The sequence below is a fragment of the Orcinus orca genome, chromosome 9, assembly GCF_937001465.1.
Source record: "Orcinus orca chromosome 9, mOrcOrc1.1, whole genome shotgun sequence".
In the NCBI taxonomy this organism is placed as follows: Eukaryota; Metazoa; Chordata; class Mammalia; order Artiodactyla; family Delphinidae; genus Orcinus; species Orcinus orca.
This window is the reverse complement of record NC_064567.1, coordinates 44,095,823-44,115,710: the sequence shown is the minus strand read 5'-3', so window position 1 is coordinate 44,115,710 and position 19,888 is coordinate 44,095,823. Positions and strand designations below refer to the sequence as shown.

Here is a 19,888-nt window from a genome sequence, read left to right as displayed (position 1 = left end):
GTATCCTTCAACATATGCGGCTACCCCTCCCAATGATCATTATTTTAAAACTAGTTCAGTATATTCTTAGACTCTAAATAATCTCAAAGCAAAACGTTTACCTCTAAATGAACTGGTTTTAGCCACACCAACATGTCTGTATTTGCATGTCAAGATGTCTTCATAAACAGGTCAAAAACTACATTTCCATTTCTTCAAGGAAAGAAATTCAAATGCAGAATTCATATATTTCTCAAAAATAATAACTATTACATAGCTTCTTTTTTTGAAAGAAATATTTGGTTTTTGTGAGGTTTTTTTTTTAATTAATTAATTTATTTGGCTGCCCCGGGTCTTAGTTGCAGCATGCGGGATCTTTTAGTTGTGGCATGTGCGATCTAGTTCCCCTACCAGGGATTGAACCTGGGCCCCCTGCATTGGGAGTGAGGAGTCTTAGCCACTGGACCACGAGTGAAGTCCCTACATAGCTTTAAAACATGGTCCTTTTATCATGCTAAGTCAATTCTTTCTAGATATAAGTCGTTGTACTGTAATTGTTATCAGACTAAAATAAAGCTCTCATTTGAAAACTTTTTTTAAGGTGCAGTAAATTATACCAGTTCTGCCAAAATAACTTACTGTTATTTGCTAGCTTCAATTTTAACCTATTATATGAGTCTAAAACTCTAAATGCTATTCAATTCTGTTTGATCAATAGCTTTGATTTTCAACTCACAGAATTTAGATCAGAATGTATTCTCTCCCTTTTTTAAGATTCGGCAGAATGAAAGTTCCTAGGCTTTGTCTACCCAGGCAAATCCCCTCCTCTCTTTCTGATCTGAATTATTCAGGTTGGAGATCCAGCCAATCTGTATATAAAATTCAACCTTCTCTTCAGCTGTGTAGGCAGTATGGCTTCTCACTTAGGAAAAAGTTGGGAACTGCCAGCTTGTGGATAACAAAATCCACAGTGAGCTTTTCCCCACCATCACCTTTACTTTGGGCAATTCTTGAACATCTCCCTAATGAAACAATTAAGGCTTACTTATTAGTACTTTTTTCTTGACATTCTCCAACCTGTATTTTTCAGATAAAATCTGGTAGTTTAAACAATCATTTTCCTAAGACACTTGCCACTTCATAATACAAAAAGCAAAAGCATATTTAATATGAATGAACTAATCAGACACAGAAAGAAACAAAGAAAAGGGATAGTGTTTATGCATTTGGAGACACTCATAACAAAGTCATCTATTTCTTATATGAAAAAGCAAAATAAAGCATCAGACTGGATAAATTCTAATGGATTTTGATAGTCTTTATTTTGAGCGAAATCCACAACATAAAATTACAGAGGGAAAAAGGAAGGGTAGAAGCTAAAAATACAATGTAAATGAACAAAATGGAAGGATATATTAAAATGCATCTCAAAGAACTAGGACATACTGTACATCTTCCAACTTCCATTTGCAACTCACTAAGACAGTCAGAATTTGCTCATCAATTTGATGATGTTTAAAGCAAGTAGCTCTACTGCTGTACATAACTGGAATTTTAAGATTTAGAAGTTCAAGTAAGTATGAGTAGTTATCACATGCTTTAAGAAGTGGTCGTTTAAAAGTTATGATGGGGCTTCCCTGGTGGCGCAATGGTTGAGAGTCCGCCTGCCGATGCAGGGGACATGGGTTCGTACTCCAGTCTGGGAAGATCCCACATGCCGCGGAGCGGCTAGGCCCGTGAGCCATGGCCACTGAGCCTGCGCGTCCGGAGCCTGTGCTCCGCAACGGGAGAGGCCACAACAGTGAGAGGCCCGCGTACCGCAAAAAAAAAAAAAAAAAAGTTACGATGATTTCCCAGTTGAATTAGAGGCAATTCATAAAACTGCATTTACTTATAATTACATCACACCTGATTTTTCTAATTCATATGAGAAAATAAATGAGTCATTGGCCATTTTTAGCTAAATAAAGTTTGGTTCAAATTAAGCAAAATAGCTAAACTGGTTTATTTGACCCTGAAAGTCAACATTCAAGGTATTTCATGATTTCCTAATGGTCACTCAAAATAAAGGGCTAATTATTCAAATGTTCATAACATGTAAACAAGTACACGAAGTGCTTTAATAGGAAGTTATCTTTCTTTTCTTTTATTTATTTTTGGCTGTGTTGGGTCTTTGTTGCTGCGTGCAGACTTTCTCTAGTTGTGGCGAGCAGGGGCTACTCTTCGTTGCGGTGCACGGGGTTCTCATTGCGGTGGCTTCTCTTGTTGCAGAGCATGTGCTCTAAGTGTGCGGGCTTCAGTAGTTGTGGCTCACGGGCTCAGTAGTTGTGGCTCACGGGCTCTAGAGCGCAGGGTCAGTAGTTGTGGTACTCGGGCTTAGTTGCTCTGCGGCATGTGGGACCTTCCTGGACCGGGGCACAAACCCGTGTCCCCTGCACCGGCAGGCAGACTCTCAACCACTGCGTCACCAGGGAAGCCCTGTTTTGTTTTTAACTGAATTATCTTGAATAAGAAATGTCTGTGTTATTTTCCCTTGTTGTGACAGGTAACTTTTACCTTTGCTCTTACAGTACTTTGAGACGACGATCATATAATATAATTGTATATAATTATATAATTTCCTTATGTAACATAAACCCCCCTTGTGTAAATTCAGAGTTTACATATTTCTGAGGTTGTCAAAGATAACTTCCTATCGGGCTTCCCTGGTGGAGCAGTGGATAAGAATGCACCTGCCACTGCAGGGCACATGGGTTCCAGCCCTGTGCTCCGGAAACAACAACAACAACAAAAAACAAATGGTCCTCTATCCCTATTCATTCTCCTAAACCCATAAAAATATGTTCCAAGGCTTAATTTTTTTTTTTCTGGCCACGCTGTGCAGCTAGCAGGATCTTAGTTCTTGAACCTGAGCCGCAGCAGTGAAAGGGCCGAGTCCTAACCATTGGACCACCAGGGAATTCCATTTTCCAAGGTTTAAAACAGTGATCTGATGCTTTAATATTCATCCTTCTGCTTTTTGTTTTTTGGGTTTTTTTTGTGGTACACAGGCCTGTCACTGTTGTGGCGTCTCCCACTGCAGAGCACAGACTCCGGACGCGCAGGCCCAGCGGCCATGGCTCACAGGCCCAGCCACTCTGCGGCATGTGGGATCCTCCCGGACTGGGGAACGAACCCATGTCCCCTGCATCAGCAGGCGGACTCCCAACCACTGCGCCACCAGGGAAGCCCCATCCTTCTGTTTTTTATTGAGTTCTAAAGTCAAAACTTTTTTTAAATTCAGAGTATAATTAGTAGTAGCAAAGAAAAGGACTACAACATAAAAAGAAAATGATCTGAGAATAATTTAGTACAGACGATAAAACCACTACTATTGGAACTTTTCTGAGATTTCTTGAACCACTGTAATTTCCCCATATGTGTTACTTTGGCTGCTCCTTCCCTATGATTAGCAGGAAAACCTTTAAAACAAAAAAGGCCTGTGTGTTTATTTAGCCCCTGTACTAAGAGCCCTCGAGTTCAGGCACATCCTTGTGCTACTCCTGCCAGAGAGGATGTAGACCATATTACCGGAAATGTCACAGTGTTATGCAATGGGGTGGGGATTTCATTCTGTGCCCAGACAAGACCCCCATCAGAAAGGATCTCTTCTTGCCACAGAGAGTACAGCAGTAAAGCAGAGAAAGTTCATTAAGGTTGAGAACAGTCACCAGACGAAGCATCAGATGGAGAGAGTGCTTCTCAGCAAAGCAAAAAGATAAGAGCCACTCCCAGAAAAGCAAAAACAGAACACCTCAGCATTTTGCAAAACAGATTAGAGGAAACAACCCTTAATAGAAATCAATTGATGAAAATCGCAGTAAACATGAACTTTTTGCAAACAACTGCAAAAGTAGAGTCAGAGGCCTTGATATGAGAATACTATCTACTGGGATTAATCCCAATAGAATGAGAAAAACATAGGACAAATGGAAGAGGGGTGACAGATTCTGGATACTGAAGACTTGATCTGAACACGATTATTCTTGTGGTTCATTGGTTGAGAGTTCTGTATTGATTAGCATACTTCCAGCAGCAAAACAACAATAAAATAGAAAATTCCAACCCAAATTAGCTTAAATTATTATAAGGAATGCATTCCTTCCACCAAACTGCAAGACCAGAAGTAGGGTGGTTCTTTCTCCATTTCTTTGACCTCCTCCATGTCTTAGCTTCATTCTCAGACTGGCAAGGAGATAGCTACAGCAGGTGCCAGCCTCATACCCACACATAACAAAGCCCTGAGAAAGAAGAACAAACCATGCTCACCAGGCCAGAGAAAACCTTTAAACAGAAAGAATCATGTGCTTGAGGTAGGAGGTCATTGGTGTGATATGGAAAACTCCGCCCAAGTTACAAGTGACCTCCAGGTCCAAGGGGATAATTACAAGGGGCATTGACAGCATCCACTACATTTCCCAGAACACACTCCCCAGGCAGGCCCTCAATTTCCACACTTCAACTACAGTCTCTCCTCTCAGATGTTCCTGGTGTCCATTCTAACTAGATTTCATCTAGATTCAATCAGCAACAGGGGAGGCATGGCTTGGGCAAGCCCCCAGCAGTGGTTCTGGAAAGGGTAAGACTCGACATGTACTGAGTACCTACTACAGGCCCAGTTCTGTACATATATTGTCTCATGGTGATGATCAAAACAGCCCTATGTTTTTCACAATGTCCTCCCAATGCTATATATTGTACATATACATACACATCCCCATATACTTATATATACACATATACATATACACATACATATATATATGGAAACAGACCTGGAAAGGGTGGTAACTTGCTCCATCTCAAATGTCTAGGAATTGACACAGCCAAGACTCAAACCACGCATGGTTAACGCCAAAACCTCACACCCTTTCCTCCTAACGCATGACGAGAAGCCAGTGCCTCTTCACCTCTCAGCACATTTCCCTTAGATCAAAAGACCCAAGTTTACATTCTTGGGAACTTCAGAAAGCCCCAGTCCTCCCAGAGCCAAAGGTAAAATAAACCTGATTGTTGGCCAGAATATCTTCTCTAATACTAACATATTAGTACCTAAACCCTGCCTACAGGTAAACCTCTCCTTAAGACACGTCCACGTAACACAAAGCCCTTTTCATGTCAGGCCAGCTATTTTGCTGCTTTGGGTTTATATGAGGAGGGATTGACATAGAACAAACCAGAGAAGAAATCTACTCGTGTTACCTCCCTCCAGGGGAACACTTTCCAGGGCTGGGGATTAAAGGAATTCAGTACTCATTAAGTGGAGAGACTTTGCCTACAGGACAAGCAAGCTTTAAAGAGTCCAGGTGACATATGTGGCCGTGCTTTCCAGCCTGGGGACTGTGTTGCACCAAAGGAGTGGATAATTTTAGCAAGTTCACCTGCAGATGATTTCCCCTATGAGTCTCTGGAGAAGACTCCTCCTTCCCTCTCAAGGCAACATGAGCTGGGATTATTTTTTCAGCTCCTACAAGAGATTGGATCCCATATAAAATCCTTTGCCCCGCCCAAGAAGCTCTTAGCAACCATCACCTTGGTCTCATGTTTCACCACTGGGCAATAATTCCATTGATTCATAGGCATTTAATGGGTATCTCCACTGCTCCCAGCCCTGTGAAAAGCAACAAGGATACGAGCAAGGTCTAGTTGCCCTCAAAGAACATTGAGGAATGGAGGATTTGCATTTTTTCTGAGTATTAAATTAGACAACAAACGTGCAGACGCTGCCATTGTGTCTGGCACATATAGGCGCACGGTCAGTGTTGGTTTATTTTTTCTCATCATCGTCTTCAAAATACCTTTATGGGAATTCACTTGTTGATTTCTCAGAGCTTCCTCGAATCCAATTTGGAATGAGAGAATAAAAGCACATAAGTAAGTACAGGAATCCTGTGAGTAGAAAGAGGCAGGCAGTATTAGCTTCATCTGTACTTGAGGAAACCGCAATCAGTTAGGCCATGGAGCAACACAACGGGGAAGGGCACAGCTGAGGAGCCTGGGTTGAAATTCTAACCTTGTCACATCCCAGCCCAGACCTTGGACATGAACTCTCTGCCTCAGTTTGCTCATGTGTAAAAGGGTTTGTGGTGGTCAGTTGCATGTGTCAACTTGGCTAGGCTGTAGTGCCCCGCTATTTAATCAAACACTAATCTAGGTGTTGCTGTGAAGATATTTTGTAGATGTGGTTAACAGGTACAATCAATTGACTTTAAATGAGGGAGACTACTCTCAGTATTGTGGGCGGGTCTCATCCAATTAGGTAAACAGCCTTAGGAGCCAAAACTGAGGTTTCTCAGAGAAAGAAATTCTGTCTCTGGCAACATAGGCTCCTGCCCCAGCCTACTGATCTGCCCTACGGACCTAGGACTTGCCAGTTGTGTAAGCCAATTCCTTGAGATAGGTAGGTAGGTAGGTAGGTAGGTAGGTAGGTAGGTAGATAGGTAGGTAGGTAGATAGATAGATAGATAGATAGATAGATAGATAGATAATGGGTACATAATAGATCTATAGAGATAGAGATACGGAGAGATCGCATATTGGTTCAGTTTCTCTGGAGAACCCTGACTGATACAGGGGACAATAATACATCCCCTCTCACTGGGTCATTGTGAGGAGCAGTGTGCTTAGGAGAGTGTCTGACACAAAGCAAAAACCACACTAAATGTCACCTACTCAAGATCACTTGGCTGGTGGCTGTGAGCTAGGACAAGCCCGCAAGGGCAGGACGTTTACACCACACCCTCTAAATCATCTGCCAATGCGTACAGTTGTGCCCATCTGTCCTGCCCTGCAGAACCACTCGAGTGAAAAGGTGAGCACAATTTCCTGAATTCCTGGCCACCTACTCTCTTAGTTGATTTACAAAATGGCTGGGTCCCCCTGCTTGAGTGATGGAGATCCCGACTAGAATCTGCATCTCATTCTTCCCTAAGGACTTCAGGGTTATTAATGGGATACCCTCAGGAATCCCCTCAAAGCTGAAACCTGGGTTTGGCTTTAAGCCACAGGTGGGGAGTTCACTTTTCTATCAAGTGTCATTGACCCATGAGGAATAATCAAAATCATAAAGATAAAAAGTAATTTATTAAAGAACGGAGTTATTTTTAGCATTATCTTTTGGTCTCATCTTGCTTAGCCTAAGAAAAGAGACTGGGAAATGGTAAAGGGGGACTGAGAAGGAAATGGAATTTTGGAATTTGCCAAATTTGCACACAACAGAGCAAGTATTAGAAGGCAGATCCCCACTTCTCCTTTAAGTTCCATACTGGGTCCTCTTCCTTTCTGCCTCCTGTTCCATCTAAGCCCCTCCTCCTGGTCCCCCTGCACTCTTTAGCTCCTGCTGCAGACTGTCAGCCTTTTTCAAGGTACCAGGGGCCCAGAGGCAGATGAGGCATTACTACAATTAATCCTGTGCCTGCAGGGAAGAAATAGTACTTTTGAAATAAACTGGGAATGCATATCTCTAAGACACACATGGAGAAGTGCAGGTGCTCAGACACAAGCGATTTCGTTCAGCTTCTGGGAGAGAGGGGGTAATTTTATCCAGTGTAACCCAAACATCACCATCCAGTCATGGAGATGGAGTGGCATAGCCAAGAGCTCTGAACCAGGTGTCAATGACCTAAGCACCGGTTCCAGCTCAGCCCCTAAGTCCCGTAGGCAAGTCAATGCCCCTCTCTGGACCTAGGTCTCCTCTTCTATAAGGTGCAGGACTGGGCATAGAGGTGCTGAAGCTCCTTTCCAACTCATCACACTCTGGATCCTGTGCTCTAAGAGACCACAGCTCTCAGTGCAAGCTTGTGTCATCTCCAAGCACCAGTCAGGAGGCCAGCAGGAGGCCAGGCTTCATTGGGTGAGGTCCTCACCTCTCGGAAGAGAGGGGGGAGTCATCATTTGCTTTCCCAAATAAAGCAAGGGTAGGATAGAAGAAACTAGGCGTCCCTGAGGGTTCACTTGTGGTTCCCATCACTATGGAAAATTCCTGAAGCTTCTGTAATCTCCACCTGTGGTGATGTGAACACCCAATCTGGATCTGGGAGAACACCTGGGCCAAATTGCCCCACTGAGCATATCACGTCTCCCCCAGCCTTTTCTCACCCTCTTGCCCACACAGCCTGCATCTTCTCTGACTCAATTTTCTCCACTAATTAAATGTCACACTTCCAGCTGCAATCACTAAGAGATGCTCTCCAGGCACTTTAGCAGAGGGAAAAGTAAGGTCCTTCCCATTTCCTACTACCCCCATGAGCAGGTGACCATGAAGATGGCTAAAACCAATGACAAATAACAGGGCTGCTCTGAAGAAGTGTTAATGGGGCCCACGGCCCAAGAAGTTGCAATTAGGAGACAAAAGCAAATACTTAAAAGGAAGTAAACAGACTCCTTCCCAGAGATCAGGGGAAGCATGTGAGCCCATGACCCACATATCTATGATTCACCACACTCCATGGTCATGATCTTCTACTCTATTTCTCTATTTTATAGAAAATAGAGATCAGGGGAAGCATGTGAGCCCATGACCCACATATCTATGATTCACCACACTCCATGGTCATGATCTTCTACTCTATTTCTCTATTTTATAGAAAATAGAGTGATCAATTATTTTGCAGGCATTCTGGTCGATGCCACAGTTCTTTTTGGAAAGCTGTGGCGTATAGATTCAAAAGTCAACCAGGATGTTACCAGCTGGTATCCAATGATGAATGAAGAGGAATCCAGAATCGGACCCCATGTCAATACATACAGTTGGCCAAGTTAAAGCATTTCACATCTGTGAGACCCCTGCATCTTCAGAACACCTGTATAGAATGGGAAAGGCATGAGTTCTTGTCTTGGTTTAAAAGATGAGGAAACCAAAACCCAAAGAGGATAAATGGCCTGCCTGAGTTCACTCAGTGAATAAGTGATAGAGCTTCTACACCAGACCATGACTCCTCTCCATGTGGTTTCCACTCTGACAGTTTTCAGGTTCACTCTCATTGAAACAGAACAGAAAAGGAAGAGGCAGCAAGGAGAACAGGAAGCATCATAGCTTTAAAAGATTAGCCACAGTATCCAAAAACCACTAGATTCCCATGGGACAAGAAGTCATGGGAAAATCCGCAGATGTGGAAACATGCCCTCAATTCCCAATGGCTACCAACACAGAACAGATTCCAAACACACCACAGCTGGCAGTGATGGGGTGGCTGTTGACAGGAGGGAAGAATGAGCACGCCTGGGCTTTGCAGACATGACCTGTCACTTACGGTTAACCACCCCTCCTCCCCACTTGGACCTCAGGCCCTTGACTGATTTTCTCTTCCGCTGAAATGAAGACAACCAAAGGTGGAGAGTTGAGTACTGGAAGGAAACCCAAACATCCAATTCAACTCCTGTTTTATGGATGAGAAAACTGAAGTCCTAAAAAACAGAGGTGACTTGCCTGAGGTTACACAGCCACTTGGCGACAAACTCAGGTTTCCTGATTGCCTTTTCATGCCTCTTTCTGAGCTGTTCAGCTGCCCACTTTGCCTGCATGTGACTGACATAGTCCTAGTGACACAGGACTCCTATCAAAGTGCTCAAGAGAAAAAGTCAGGCCCACAATGTATACAGAGTTTGGAGAGACAGCTCTTACATTCTCTTAGACACTCCCTTCCCTCCTCAGGACATGCATCCCTGGGGGCATGAGTTAGGATGAGTTTCCTAGGACCTTCACACTTCTTGCTGATCCTCAGCTTCTTTCTGAAGCCACTTCCTCATACTTATGACTCTTTGTTCCCCTCTGATGAAATTCCAAGACCTCTGAAATCCCTCCCTTCAACCTGTATTGGTATTGGGTTGGCCAAAAAGATCGTTCGGGTTTTTCCATATTTCACCAGAAAAACCCAAACGAACTTTTTGGCCGACCCAATATGTAGCCCCTCTCTTCCAAACGCATCAGATAAGCCTGAATGGGTCTGAACCTACAACCTCCAAAAGACTCCCCATCCTCCTTGTAAACTGGAGGGTACAAACAGATCCTTTAGAGAAGGGAATACCTTAACCCCACCGTCCAGATGTTGCCAGGGCTCAGTTCTGAGCCAGATCCGATTTTCAGCAGTACTCTGTATTCCAGCTTCCCACTCCCACCACAAGCAGAACCCATTCCTCTCTCTCCATGTGCTCCAAAAGCTAACCTACTCATCACACTGTATCACAGTTAGGGAGATGTGTCTCCCGGCCAGGCAGTGAGCTTCCGGAGGGCAGACACAAAGTAGGTGCTGAGTAAATGACTGCATTATTCATGATAAACATGAATATTTTTAAATCTCCCTGTCTCTTTATTTTACTCCCTCTGCTAACCTCAAAGCTAACTGCTCTGCAAGTTCAGCCATTTTCCAAGTAATAAAGCCCACTTTCTCGGGCTCATCTTAAAAGATAGCTTTACTGACACCACTTAGTTCAACGAATCACATGAACCCTTGTGCCCAGGCACTGAGCTTTGTGGTAGAAGATTCAAAGAGGACAAAGGGCTCAATTCTTGGGGGAAATGTTGTGGACTGTGTGACAGCTTGAATTGTTGAAATGGAATTGCTGTGACAGGAAAACCATAAAAATAAGTTGATCCAGGGTCTCTTAAAAATAGTAGTAATGACTACTGCCATTTATTGAGCACTTACTATATGACTGAAAGCTATACTGGATGCTCTACATGTATTATCTTAGTTTTTACAACCCTGAGAGGTAGTTATTTTTCCCAATTTACAAATGAGGGGTTGGAACCAGAGACATTAAGTAGCCGCCTAAACTCACACAACTAATAAATGATTGATTGGGACTAGAGTCAAGGTGAATCTGATTCTAGAGCCCATGTTTTCATCCACAACGTTATATACTTAGAGACAGTTTTTTACAGCACCTCATGTAGAAAATATGAAGGAAAAGATTCCTCCTTTTCAAAAATAAGTGTAAAATAGTATGGACTCAACCCTCTACCTGCCCTTGTGGTGTGATCCCAAAGTAAGTACAGCAGAGTAGAAAACCAGAACCTGATTTGGAATGCAGGATCTGGGGAAAACGAAATACCCTTGGCTTCAGCAACTCTTAGCCTGTTCCACAGTGCCCTCCAGCGGCCAGCTGATGTCACGCATGATTTTTCTTAGGTTCAGGAACGAAAAGTTTTAACAGCCTAAGATTCAGTCAGGGACAACCTTGAATAAAGTAGACGCAGTATTTACCAGCCATTCTCTGTTCCAGGCTAATGCCAAATGACCTCACATTCCTGTGACTGGAGCAGACAGACAGCAGCAGATTTGGGTATCAGGCTGACCTGAGATCAACCGCCAGCTTCACCACTTAGAGATGTCAGTGAGTGGGAAGCACAGGGCACCAGGACCAGGCTGGTCACCTAATCACCATTAATCCTTGCTTTCTATATTTCACTGACTCAGTATTTAGGTATGGATTATTTTCTTAATGGGTATAATTTTTATCTTTACAAAAGGAAAAACTCAATCTTGAAACTGACCCAGTACAATAAAATGCACTCTTCCTTATCAGAATCTATATGTCCTTAGTCAAAGAGGTGAGACCTTTATCCATTTATTTTTTTAATGGGCATCACTGTTTTCAACGCTTATCAATAATATATTTGGGGGACTTCCCTGGGGGCGCAGTGGTTAAGAATCCACCCGCCAATGCAAAGCCCTGGTCCAGGAAGATCCCACATGCCGCAGAGCAACTAAGCCCGTGTGCCACAACGATTGAGTCTGCGCTCTAGAGTCCGTGAGCCACAACTACTGAAGCCCGCATGCCTAGAGCCTGTGCTCCACAACAAGAGAAGCCACCACAATGAGAAGCCTGCGCACCACAGCGAAGAGTAGCCCCTGCTCACCGCAACTAGAGAAAGCCCACGCGCACAGCAACGAAGACCCAACGCAGCCAGAAATAAATAAAATTTAAAATCTTTAAAAATAAAAAGATACAATATGAATTTCTTCCTCTCAGAAACATCCCCCCCTCTGTATGCTGTACTCTTCCTCACACAATTCCTGTCTCTGCACCATTTCAAGACAGCATTTCAACATCTGTACTAATTAGGGAATCTGCAGAGAAACAGAGCCAAGGGTTTATAAACGGTGAGATTTCTTGAAGGAGCTGGCTCATGTGGAGGTGCTAGTCCAACATCTGGCAGGTAGAGACACAGTGAAGAATTGTAGGTCACAGGCCATACGCTGGCACAGGTCCCTGTTGCTCAGACTGAGACTACTATTCAGCTGGCAACAGTGGTGAATTCAGAAGCTCTCCTTATCACACCTAGTTTTCTACCTGGAAAAGCTGCATAATATTTACAACATGCTTTATCTCCAGCAGGATACTCAGAGGAGCAAGTTTAACATTATCTTTCCTACTTGGAGAGGTGAGATGGGAAAATCACCCCATGGATCCTCCTGCCTGCCTAAAGCCCCCTCCCCCATGTACTGAATGAAACGCTAGATGTCTACCTTCCAAACATTTTCAAGTCTTGCTTGTCATCTTCCTCCAACATACTTTTCTGATATCACCATAATAGCTTTTAGAATCTTTTAGGCCATGTCGAAAAATTACAGGGACTAGGAGCACTAAGTAAGGCACCTCTGGCCTCACACACAAGGGGACTTTGGTTGGATTACTCTGTGACCCTGGGCCAGTCACTGACTGGGAACCTCAGCTCCCTCATCTGGGAAGCAAGGATAGCAACAGTACCTAGCTCATGGGCTGTTGAGGTCAATGAGAGAACCTATTTCTAGCATTTAGCAGAGTAACTGGCATATAGCTAGAATTCGAATGTTTCCTATTAACCTGAACAACAAACACTGCCCCATGCGCTGCTACAGTCTCTCTGGTGTGAGCACAGGGTGAGGAAAGGGCGGTAATGGACGCAGGTGTTAGAAACCTTCAGGCTTTGGCTCACAGGGAGGGTCCCTAATCCCACTGAACCTCTTTGGGGATTCAGATTCCTTACCTGCTCCAGGAATGGAGAACGGATTATAGACAGCATTCTGGTACCAGGGACCCAGGTGAAGCTGCTGGGCCACGGGGTGCACATAAAAGAAAGGTCTGGAGTTACTGCCCTCAAAATTGTCCTTGTTTCCTGAAGAGTTCATGTCCCAGGCTGAAAAGCAGGTGTTTGTAGTTAGGAAAGGACAGCAGCACTCTGCCCTGTAAAGTGCTGTAAAGGAAGGAAGTCGTCCTTGTCCCCCATCAGAACTGGGAGCCTGGGTGGAGGTCCCTTACCTTCTCTTCCCGCTCGCCTGAGATGGGGACACGCGGAGGCTGCCCTGCGTGCGTTTCAACCAGGGGAGCAGCGCCCAGAAGCCCGGGCCCGCGTCGTGCTGAGCAAGTCTGGCTCCCCAGGCAGGAGCACCGTGGGGAGATGAGGCCTTGGAGGCGCGGGGTACCTAGTGCCGGGCGCCAAACGCCAGGGGCCACGCCCCGCGGCTGCACTGGGAGACGCGGCCTAGGCCTCGGCTGCACCGCCCTTGTCCACAGCCTCTCCAGCCTGCCCCCCAGCCTCCACCCGGGCCGAACCCCTCCTCAGTCCGGGAGTCCAGGCCCCCGGCTCCGCGTCTCCTACCACCCCCCTCCCCACAGGCCAGTCTGTTCCCGCGACCTCCACACCCTGCTTCAGTAGCTCTGGTGCACGGGCTCAGTAGTAGTGGCTCTCGGGCTCTAGAGCGCAGGCTCAGTAGTTGTGGTGCACGGGCTTAGTTGCTCCGCGGCATGTGGGATCTTCCCGGAGGGCTCGAACCCGTGTCCCCTGCATTTGCAGGTGGATTCTTATCCACTGCACCACCAGGGAAGTCCCCATATTGTATCTTAAACATTCTTGGAATTCACAGGCTGAGCTGCTATATACCCCTGGTTTTTCTACACCCTTAAGGTTTACAATATTTTATTTGTCCTTTAGAGTTGTGGTTTAGGAGAATTAAAGGAGTAAGTGCTGGAAGTAGGAATAAGATTTGTACTCGGTTTTTCTTAATTGCAACATGACTCAGATTTTAGTGAAAAGAAATTTATAGGATATATTATCTTGTGAAACCTGGAATTCCAGGAGTGAAGCCACTTCCGGTGGGCTAGATGGGGATGAGATCCCTACAGGGTTTGTGTTCCTGTATGTTGTGATTGTCTGTTCACGTCTCTCCAATACTGGGGGTAGCAGTCTTCCCTGTACACCCATTGCTGTGAATGATCTGAGAAGAGTTTGTGACATATTAGCTTTTTTACTGTTTTGGGAGTAAGTGACTTCCAAGCATTTTACATATCCAGAATGTCTACCACCTTTTAAATATTTAAGACATGGAGTACACAGTGCTGTAGAATTGAAAGAGAGGGCTGAATTATGGGGGACGGGGGGGGGTTATTCTTTTTTGTTTTTGTTTTTGGCCACATCCTGAGGCTTGTGGGATCTTAGTTCTGCAACCAGGGATCAAACCCACGCCCTCGACAGTAAAAGTGCAGAGTCCTAACCACTGGACCACCACAGAATTCCCTGAATTATGTTCTTAAAAATGGGCTGATTTTAGTAAATATTTAACTTCTCTTTGCCTGTGTTGTCTTCTGAATAATAAGCTGAATTAGAGGAGTTTTTGCCATTGGCCAACGTCTCCCCGTTCCCCCACACCCGGGGCCTGTCAACCACCATTCTACTGCTGTGATTCCACTTTTTCCATATATTTACATAAGTGATCATACAGCATTTGCCTTTTTCTGTCCAACTGATTTTTCTTAGCAAAATGCCTCAAGGTCCATGTGTTGGCAGGATTCCCTTTGTAAAATGATTAGGCTTTGGTAGCAGTTTGGTAGCAGGGAAGGTAGGAAAAGAGGAGTTGCCTTATGTGGAAGAACCCGTCTATGGCAAGGTCCTTATTGGACCACCTACATCTTAATGAGATGATACCCTGAGAAACTAGATGACGCCATCCTAAGAAATGTGGTCATTATTCCTCGTTATCCTGACAGGCAATGATAAGCCATTCAAATACTGTAACTGAAGTGAGGATCACAGATTGTTCAGAAAGATTGTTCTGGAAGCAAAATGCATTACAGGCCTGTGAGATGTGTGGGAGATGGGTTAAGAAAGTTGTTAGTAGTTATTCATGTAAGGACTTGGGAGGACTTTAAGACCTTGGCTTTGGTAACAGAAGACTAAGTGGTAGTCCTGTGGTGGATTTGAACAGTTGTGGCTGTACAGGTGTGGTGTGTACTAGCTGAATGTTGTGACTACCTGCAGGAGACAAAATAGCTAACTATTCCATTCTCTTTCTAGGTTTCACAAATGCAGTCTGTATTTTCCATATCCTGTGGTGCTCAGTGAGTATCCTAGCTTCCTCGTCCTTCAGTCCCCATTGCCCACTACTCTCAACCAAAGACCCATGGTTCCTATGTTTTATAACATGGCACAATTCCAACAATATGGTGGCTACTGGGAAGAAACAAAAACAAAAGACACACAAACAGAAACTGAACCTCAACAGGCTGAAAACTTGAATGAAAAACAAGATGTTAACTCAGAAGGCAACAGCCATGACATAGTAAGGGTGACCAGTATCCCTGTGAATACATTCTGCCCTGAGAATGTGGGTGAAAAGGAAGAGGTAGAGAACATTAGCTATCCTGAGGGAGGTATTGCCTCCCCGACCTGGTTGGCTCAGGTCAACAAAGTAGATGAGGCCACTCAGGGTGCCATGGGTCAGTGCTATGATGCACAGCCTGAGCCATCATCAGAAAGCAGTGAAGGACCACGGTGGAAGTACAGGGACCTCTTTGAAACTGATGATGATGATGATGATTCTGATAGTTACGAGGAGTATTTTTATTCCCCTGTAATTTCCCCTGTCCCCCTGCCGAATGAAGTAGGTGAGGGCATACAGCTCGAGGAATACCCCCAGCAAATGCCCTCTGGAGGTGACTCTCATAGCCTCTATGAGGAGTGTCATTATTTCTCCCCTCCTTCCACCCTGTACAGAGTAGGTTGATGGCATCCAGTGGGAAATGAGAAAGGGAGCAGAGCAGCTGGAGAGTAGGAACCAGGATGAAGATGAAGATAAAGGTGAGGTAGAGAACAGTAACTATGAGGGGCACGTTCCCTCCCCTACCTGGTCGGCCCAGTTTACCAAAGTAGAAGAGGGCATCCAGTGCGACATGAGTTGGTATGAAGCACAGGTAGAGAAATCCCCCCAGCAAATGCCCTGCAGAGATGAAGGGACCTCACCAGACTGCAAAACCAAAGGGTCATGGAGAAAGCCAGTCACAAATAGGGAATTAAGTGCAGACAAAGATGAAGTGATGGTGAATGATGAGATTGGGGAGGTGCATAAAGAGAACTTGAAAAGGTGTGCGGAGACTAGAAAGACTGTGAAGGGCAGGAAGCTGAAAGACCTGAGCAGCGCCTCAAATGTTAAGACAGCCTATTTGCTGCAGAAAAGCGCTGCCTTGACCATCGTGCTTCCTGAGGATTCAGAAGACTCTGAGTTGGAAGCTGAAGATGGAATGCATGAGGTAGAATGCCTCCTCGAAGAAGTGAGTCCACAGGGCCCTCTGACATCTTCCAAAGGAAGGTCTTATCTGAAGGCTGGAAAGATAATCAGGATGCCACCTGAGTGCTCTGTCCCTCCCCAAGTTATGGTCTGACCCACCAGAAATAAGTACAGGTTATTACAAGCTGGTGGTGAATATGAGCACGTCGTCCCTGTGGTTTACCAGCTGAAACGACAGGATGGCTATGAAAGCACTGGTGTCACCCTCCGAAGAAAACATACTATGCCCAAGCCAGAGGGACTGGAGTCCAGGAGAGCCTCTCACAAACCACTGGAATGTAAGTGACTAGGGGGTTCATCTTATTTGGTTGTCTGCGGTGGTTCCATACTGGGTCCTGGATGCAAAGGCAGCTGTGAATCAATAGTATTTCTCCATTTTCAAAGTATGTTTTCCCTTAAGCTGTAGGTGCCCATATTCATAGGATTTGCAAAAAGAATCCCAAGTTAGAATTCCTGCATTCTAGGAAATTGCAATGTAATGTGAAACAAAGTGCTCTATTAGATTATAAAGAGCTGGATGGTGGCGGTAAGGAGAGTTGGGCTGAGATCGTCAGGAGGACATCAGTCTAGCTGGATTGCTGAGAATGGGCAGTCTATGTGGAGGCAGAGAATTTCGACACAGTTTTAGTTTCTGTGGTTTGGAGACAAAAGAGGAGCAAGTTTGGAGTGGGAAGGGAGACAGTAGCATGAGCTCAAATGGGCAGTCAGAGCAGGGTTCCTCTAGAGACCATCCTGCCAGAGAACGGAAGACTGGCAGAGGAATTGGGAAATAGGAGAAGGGGGTAAAGTAGTAGTGTTTCTCTTCACTTGTAGATTATTATCCTGTAGGCAAGGGGCTAATCCAGATTGAGTAATGAGATAAATGTGCCGTAGGAATTTCAACCAGCAGTATTTTATAGGAGAAATTAGAGTGAAGAGTGCCTATATGGCTGAAAACCAGTTTTATTCAACAAAACAAAGTGGTGAGGGTTTTGATTCACATGGGAGTAAAAGATATGTGAGAGGACTAACAGAATTGAATCTTTAAAAGAAGGCTGGAGTCAGAAGTTGGGAAGAGAAGTTGTTTTGCTTTGCTGTGTGGGTTATGGTGGGAGGGGCATAAAACGGTGAGATGGAGGGACTGGACTAGCAGCCTCCCCACACCTGGTTGAAGCTTGAGTTTGGACCATCCTATGACTGGCGGGGGCACAGCTGACAGGAGTGGGGAGGGAGGGAGGGCCCAAAGGAGACCTTTGGGAGATGATTACCTCTGGGGTGCAAAGAATGAAGCAAAGCAGGTAAGTGAAGAATGGGATGCATAAGAGCCCCAGGGAAGTTTAAATAAGTTCCAGTCTTAGTCCTAAAACCATTAGACTCAAGAAATATTTAAGCCTACCACTTCTACTTAAAGGTGGGGTAATGTCACATCTTAACTCTTGGCTGTTATGACTTTGATTGATGCTCGGTGATTTGGAAGGGATTTTTAAAAACAAGGTGAGTTTATGAGCAAATTTTTTGCCTTTGCTATGTTTAGTCCTTGTTTAGTCCAGAGCTAAACTTCAAAATAACCTTCTTAAAAGAGGTTGAGGTGGTCCCTTGGAGGTGAGGAGAATGAAGGAAAGGGGCTGGGAAACACTATTTTAATTGTGTGCGTGAAGAATCTTTGTACAATGTCTTTAAAGGCAGCAGTACCCCTTCTTCAAACACCAGCTTTCGCTGGATGAAGGTGCTGCTGCTCTGATGCGGTGGAGGGTGTGCACACAGAGCTCTACCTGCTCCAGATCCACCCTCTGTGGCCCAGAGCTCCTCTCAGGTCACCTGGATAAAACCTTAACATGGAATATCCTTTCCATTACAGGCATAATACTGAAGCATATACTCTGCAGGCAGCTACAGCCCTGTGGAAGTCCATTGCCCTTGCAGCCAGAAGCCCTGGAGTCAAAGCACCGCTCTGCCTCACCTTGTACCACTTAATAACATATGTTAGGCGGCTTCCTCATCTATAGAATAGAGATCGTACCCTAACTTTAACAGCGCAGTGGTGAGAACAAATTAAGTAAGTGAACTTTTTTGTAAACGGTGGTCTATAACTTGCACGTATTGAGGGTGTTACTTGAAACCCTTCCACACTCACACTGCATGACTTTGACTTCTTTCCCCAGTGGCATCCAAAGTCCTTTGGTTGGTGCATGGGCCAGAAATTCCCTGGCATGTTCATTGCCTGGGACATCTGGTATACATACAGTCTTCTGGCTTAGTCTCACCTTCCTGAAAAAGGAAAGTGTGTAAGCTATGCGGCAAAAAAGCACCGGAACTCTCTCCCACTTGTTTGAGAACACAGCATTGCCAGTGCAGGCGACACAGGTTCGAGCCCTGGTCCAGGAAGATCCCACAGGCAGCGGAGCAACTAAGCCCCTGCACCACAACTACTGAGCCTGTGCTCTAGAGCTCACGAGCCACAGCTACTGAGCCCGCGCGACAACTACTGAAGCCCGCGTGCCTAGAGCCCGTGCTCCGCAACAAGCCACTGCAATGAGAAGCCTGTGCACCACAACCAAGAGTAGCCCCAGCTTGCCGCAACTAGAGAAAGTCCGTGTGCAGCAATGAAGAACCAACAAGCCAAAAATAAAAACAAACAAACAAAGTACCAACAGGCAAACTACAAACTGGGGAAGTTATTGCAAAATGCACGATTAAGAGTAACGTATTAAGAATTCTTACAGATTAGTAAGAAAAAGAACAGCATCTCAATGGCAAAACCCTCACATAAGTAATTCACAAAATACAAATCAGTTCAAAATTACTTTTTAAAAATTTAAACATACCAGGTTTTGCCTATCACAATGGCAAAGAGAGGAGAAAATAGAACATAGCCAATGTTGTTAAGTGTGTGAAGGGTACTATGAAAAACTACAACTATATGTAGGTTGGCACAAACTTTTTGTTGGCAACACGACAATATCTATCCTTTGACCTTACATATTTATGAATTTATTCTAAGAAAAATAAAAATGTATAAAGATTTAGTTAGACTACTGTGGCCAGTAATAAAGAATAGGCTAAATAAGTTATGGTAAACCCATTTAATAAAATACTATGCACACATTAATGCTGCCAAAATATTTGACACGGAAAGATTCTCCCCATTTAAATTCAAAAAAAAGTCTTATCTGGAGGCTACAAAACAGTACATTCAGGAAGAGTAAGTTTTTGTAAAAATAAAGTGTGTACTGAGAGTATATTAAGAAAGTCTAAGAGAATATACAGCAAAGTGATTAATATTTTCCTTTTTACTTTATCTGCACTTCTACAATGTGCATATATTACCTGTGTATTTTGCTTCTTTG

At 44.5% G+C, this 19,888-nt stretch overlaps 1 protein-coding gene across 3 annotated transcripts in view; it reads right to left on the bottom strand.

Moving 5' to 3' along the window:
* LOC117201351 (retinitis pigmentosa 9 protein-like) overlaps positions 1–19,888 on the bottom strand; it is a 207,397-nt gene that overhangs the window by 14,935 nt on the left and 172,574 nt on the right. Inside the window, exons 4-5 of one of the 3 annotated variants that reach the window (XM_049714472.1) lie at positions 12,989–13,138; positions 1,285–12,312 (exon numbers count right to left, since the gene is read on the bottom strand). In XM_049714472.1, coding sequence (XP_049570429.1) covers positions 12,257–12,312; positions 12,989–13,138 — 206 coding nt within the window. In that variant the 3' untranslated portion in view covers positions 1,285–12,256. Of the gene's footprint in view, positions 1–1,284; positions 12,313–12,988; positions 13,139–19,888 lie in introns of those variants that run through there. The other 2 variants (XM_049714470.1, XM_049714471.1) reach the window with 2 other exon arrangements.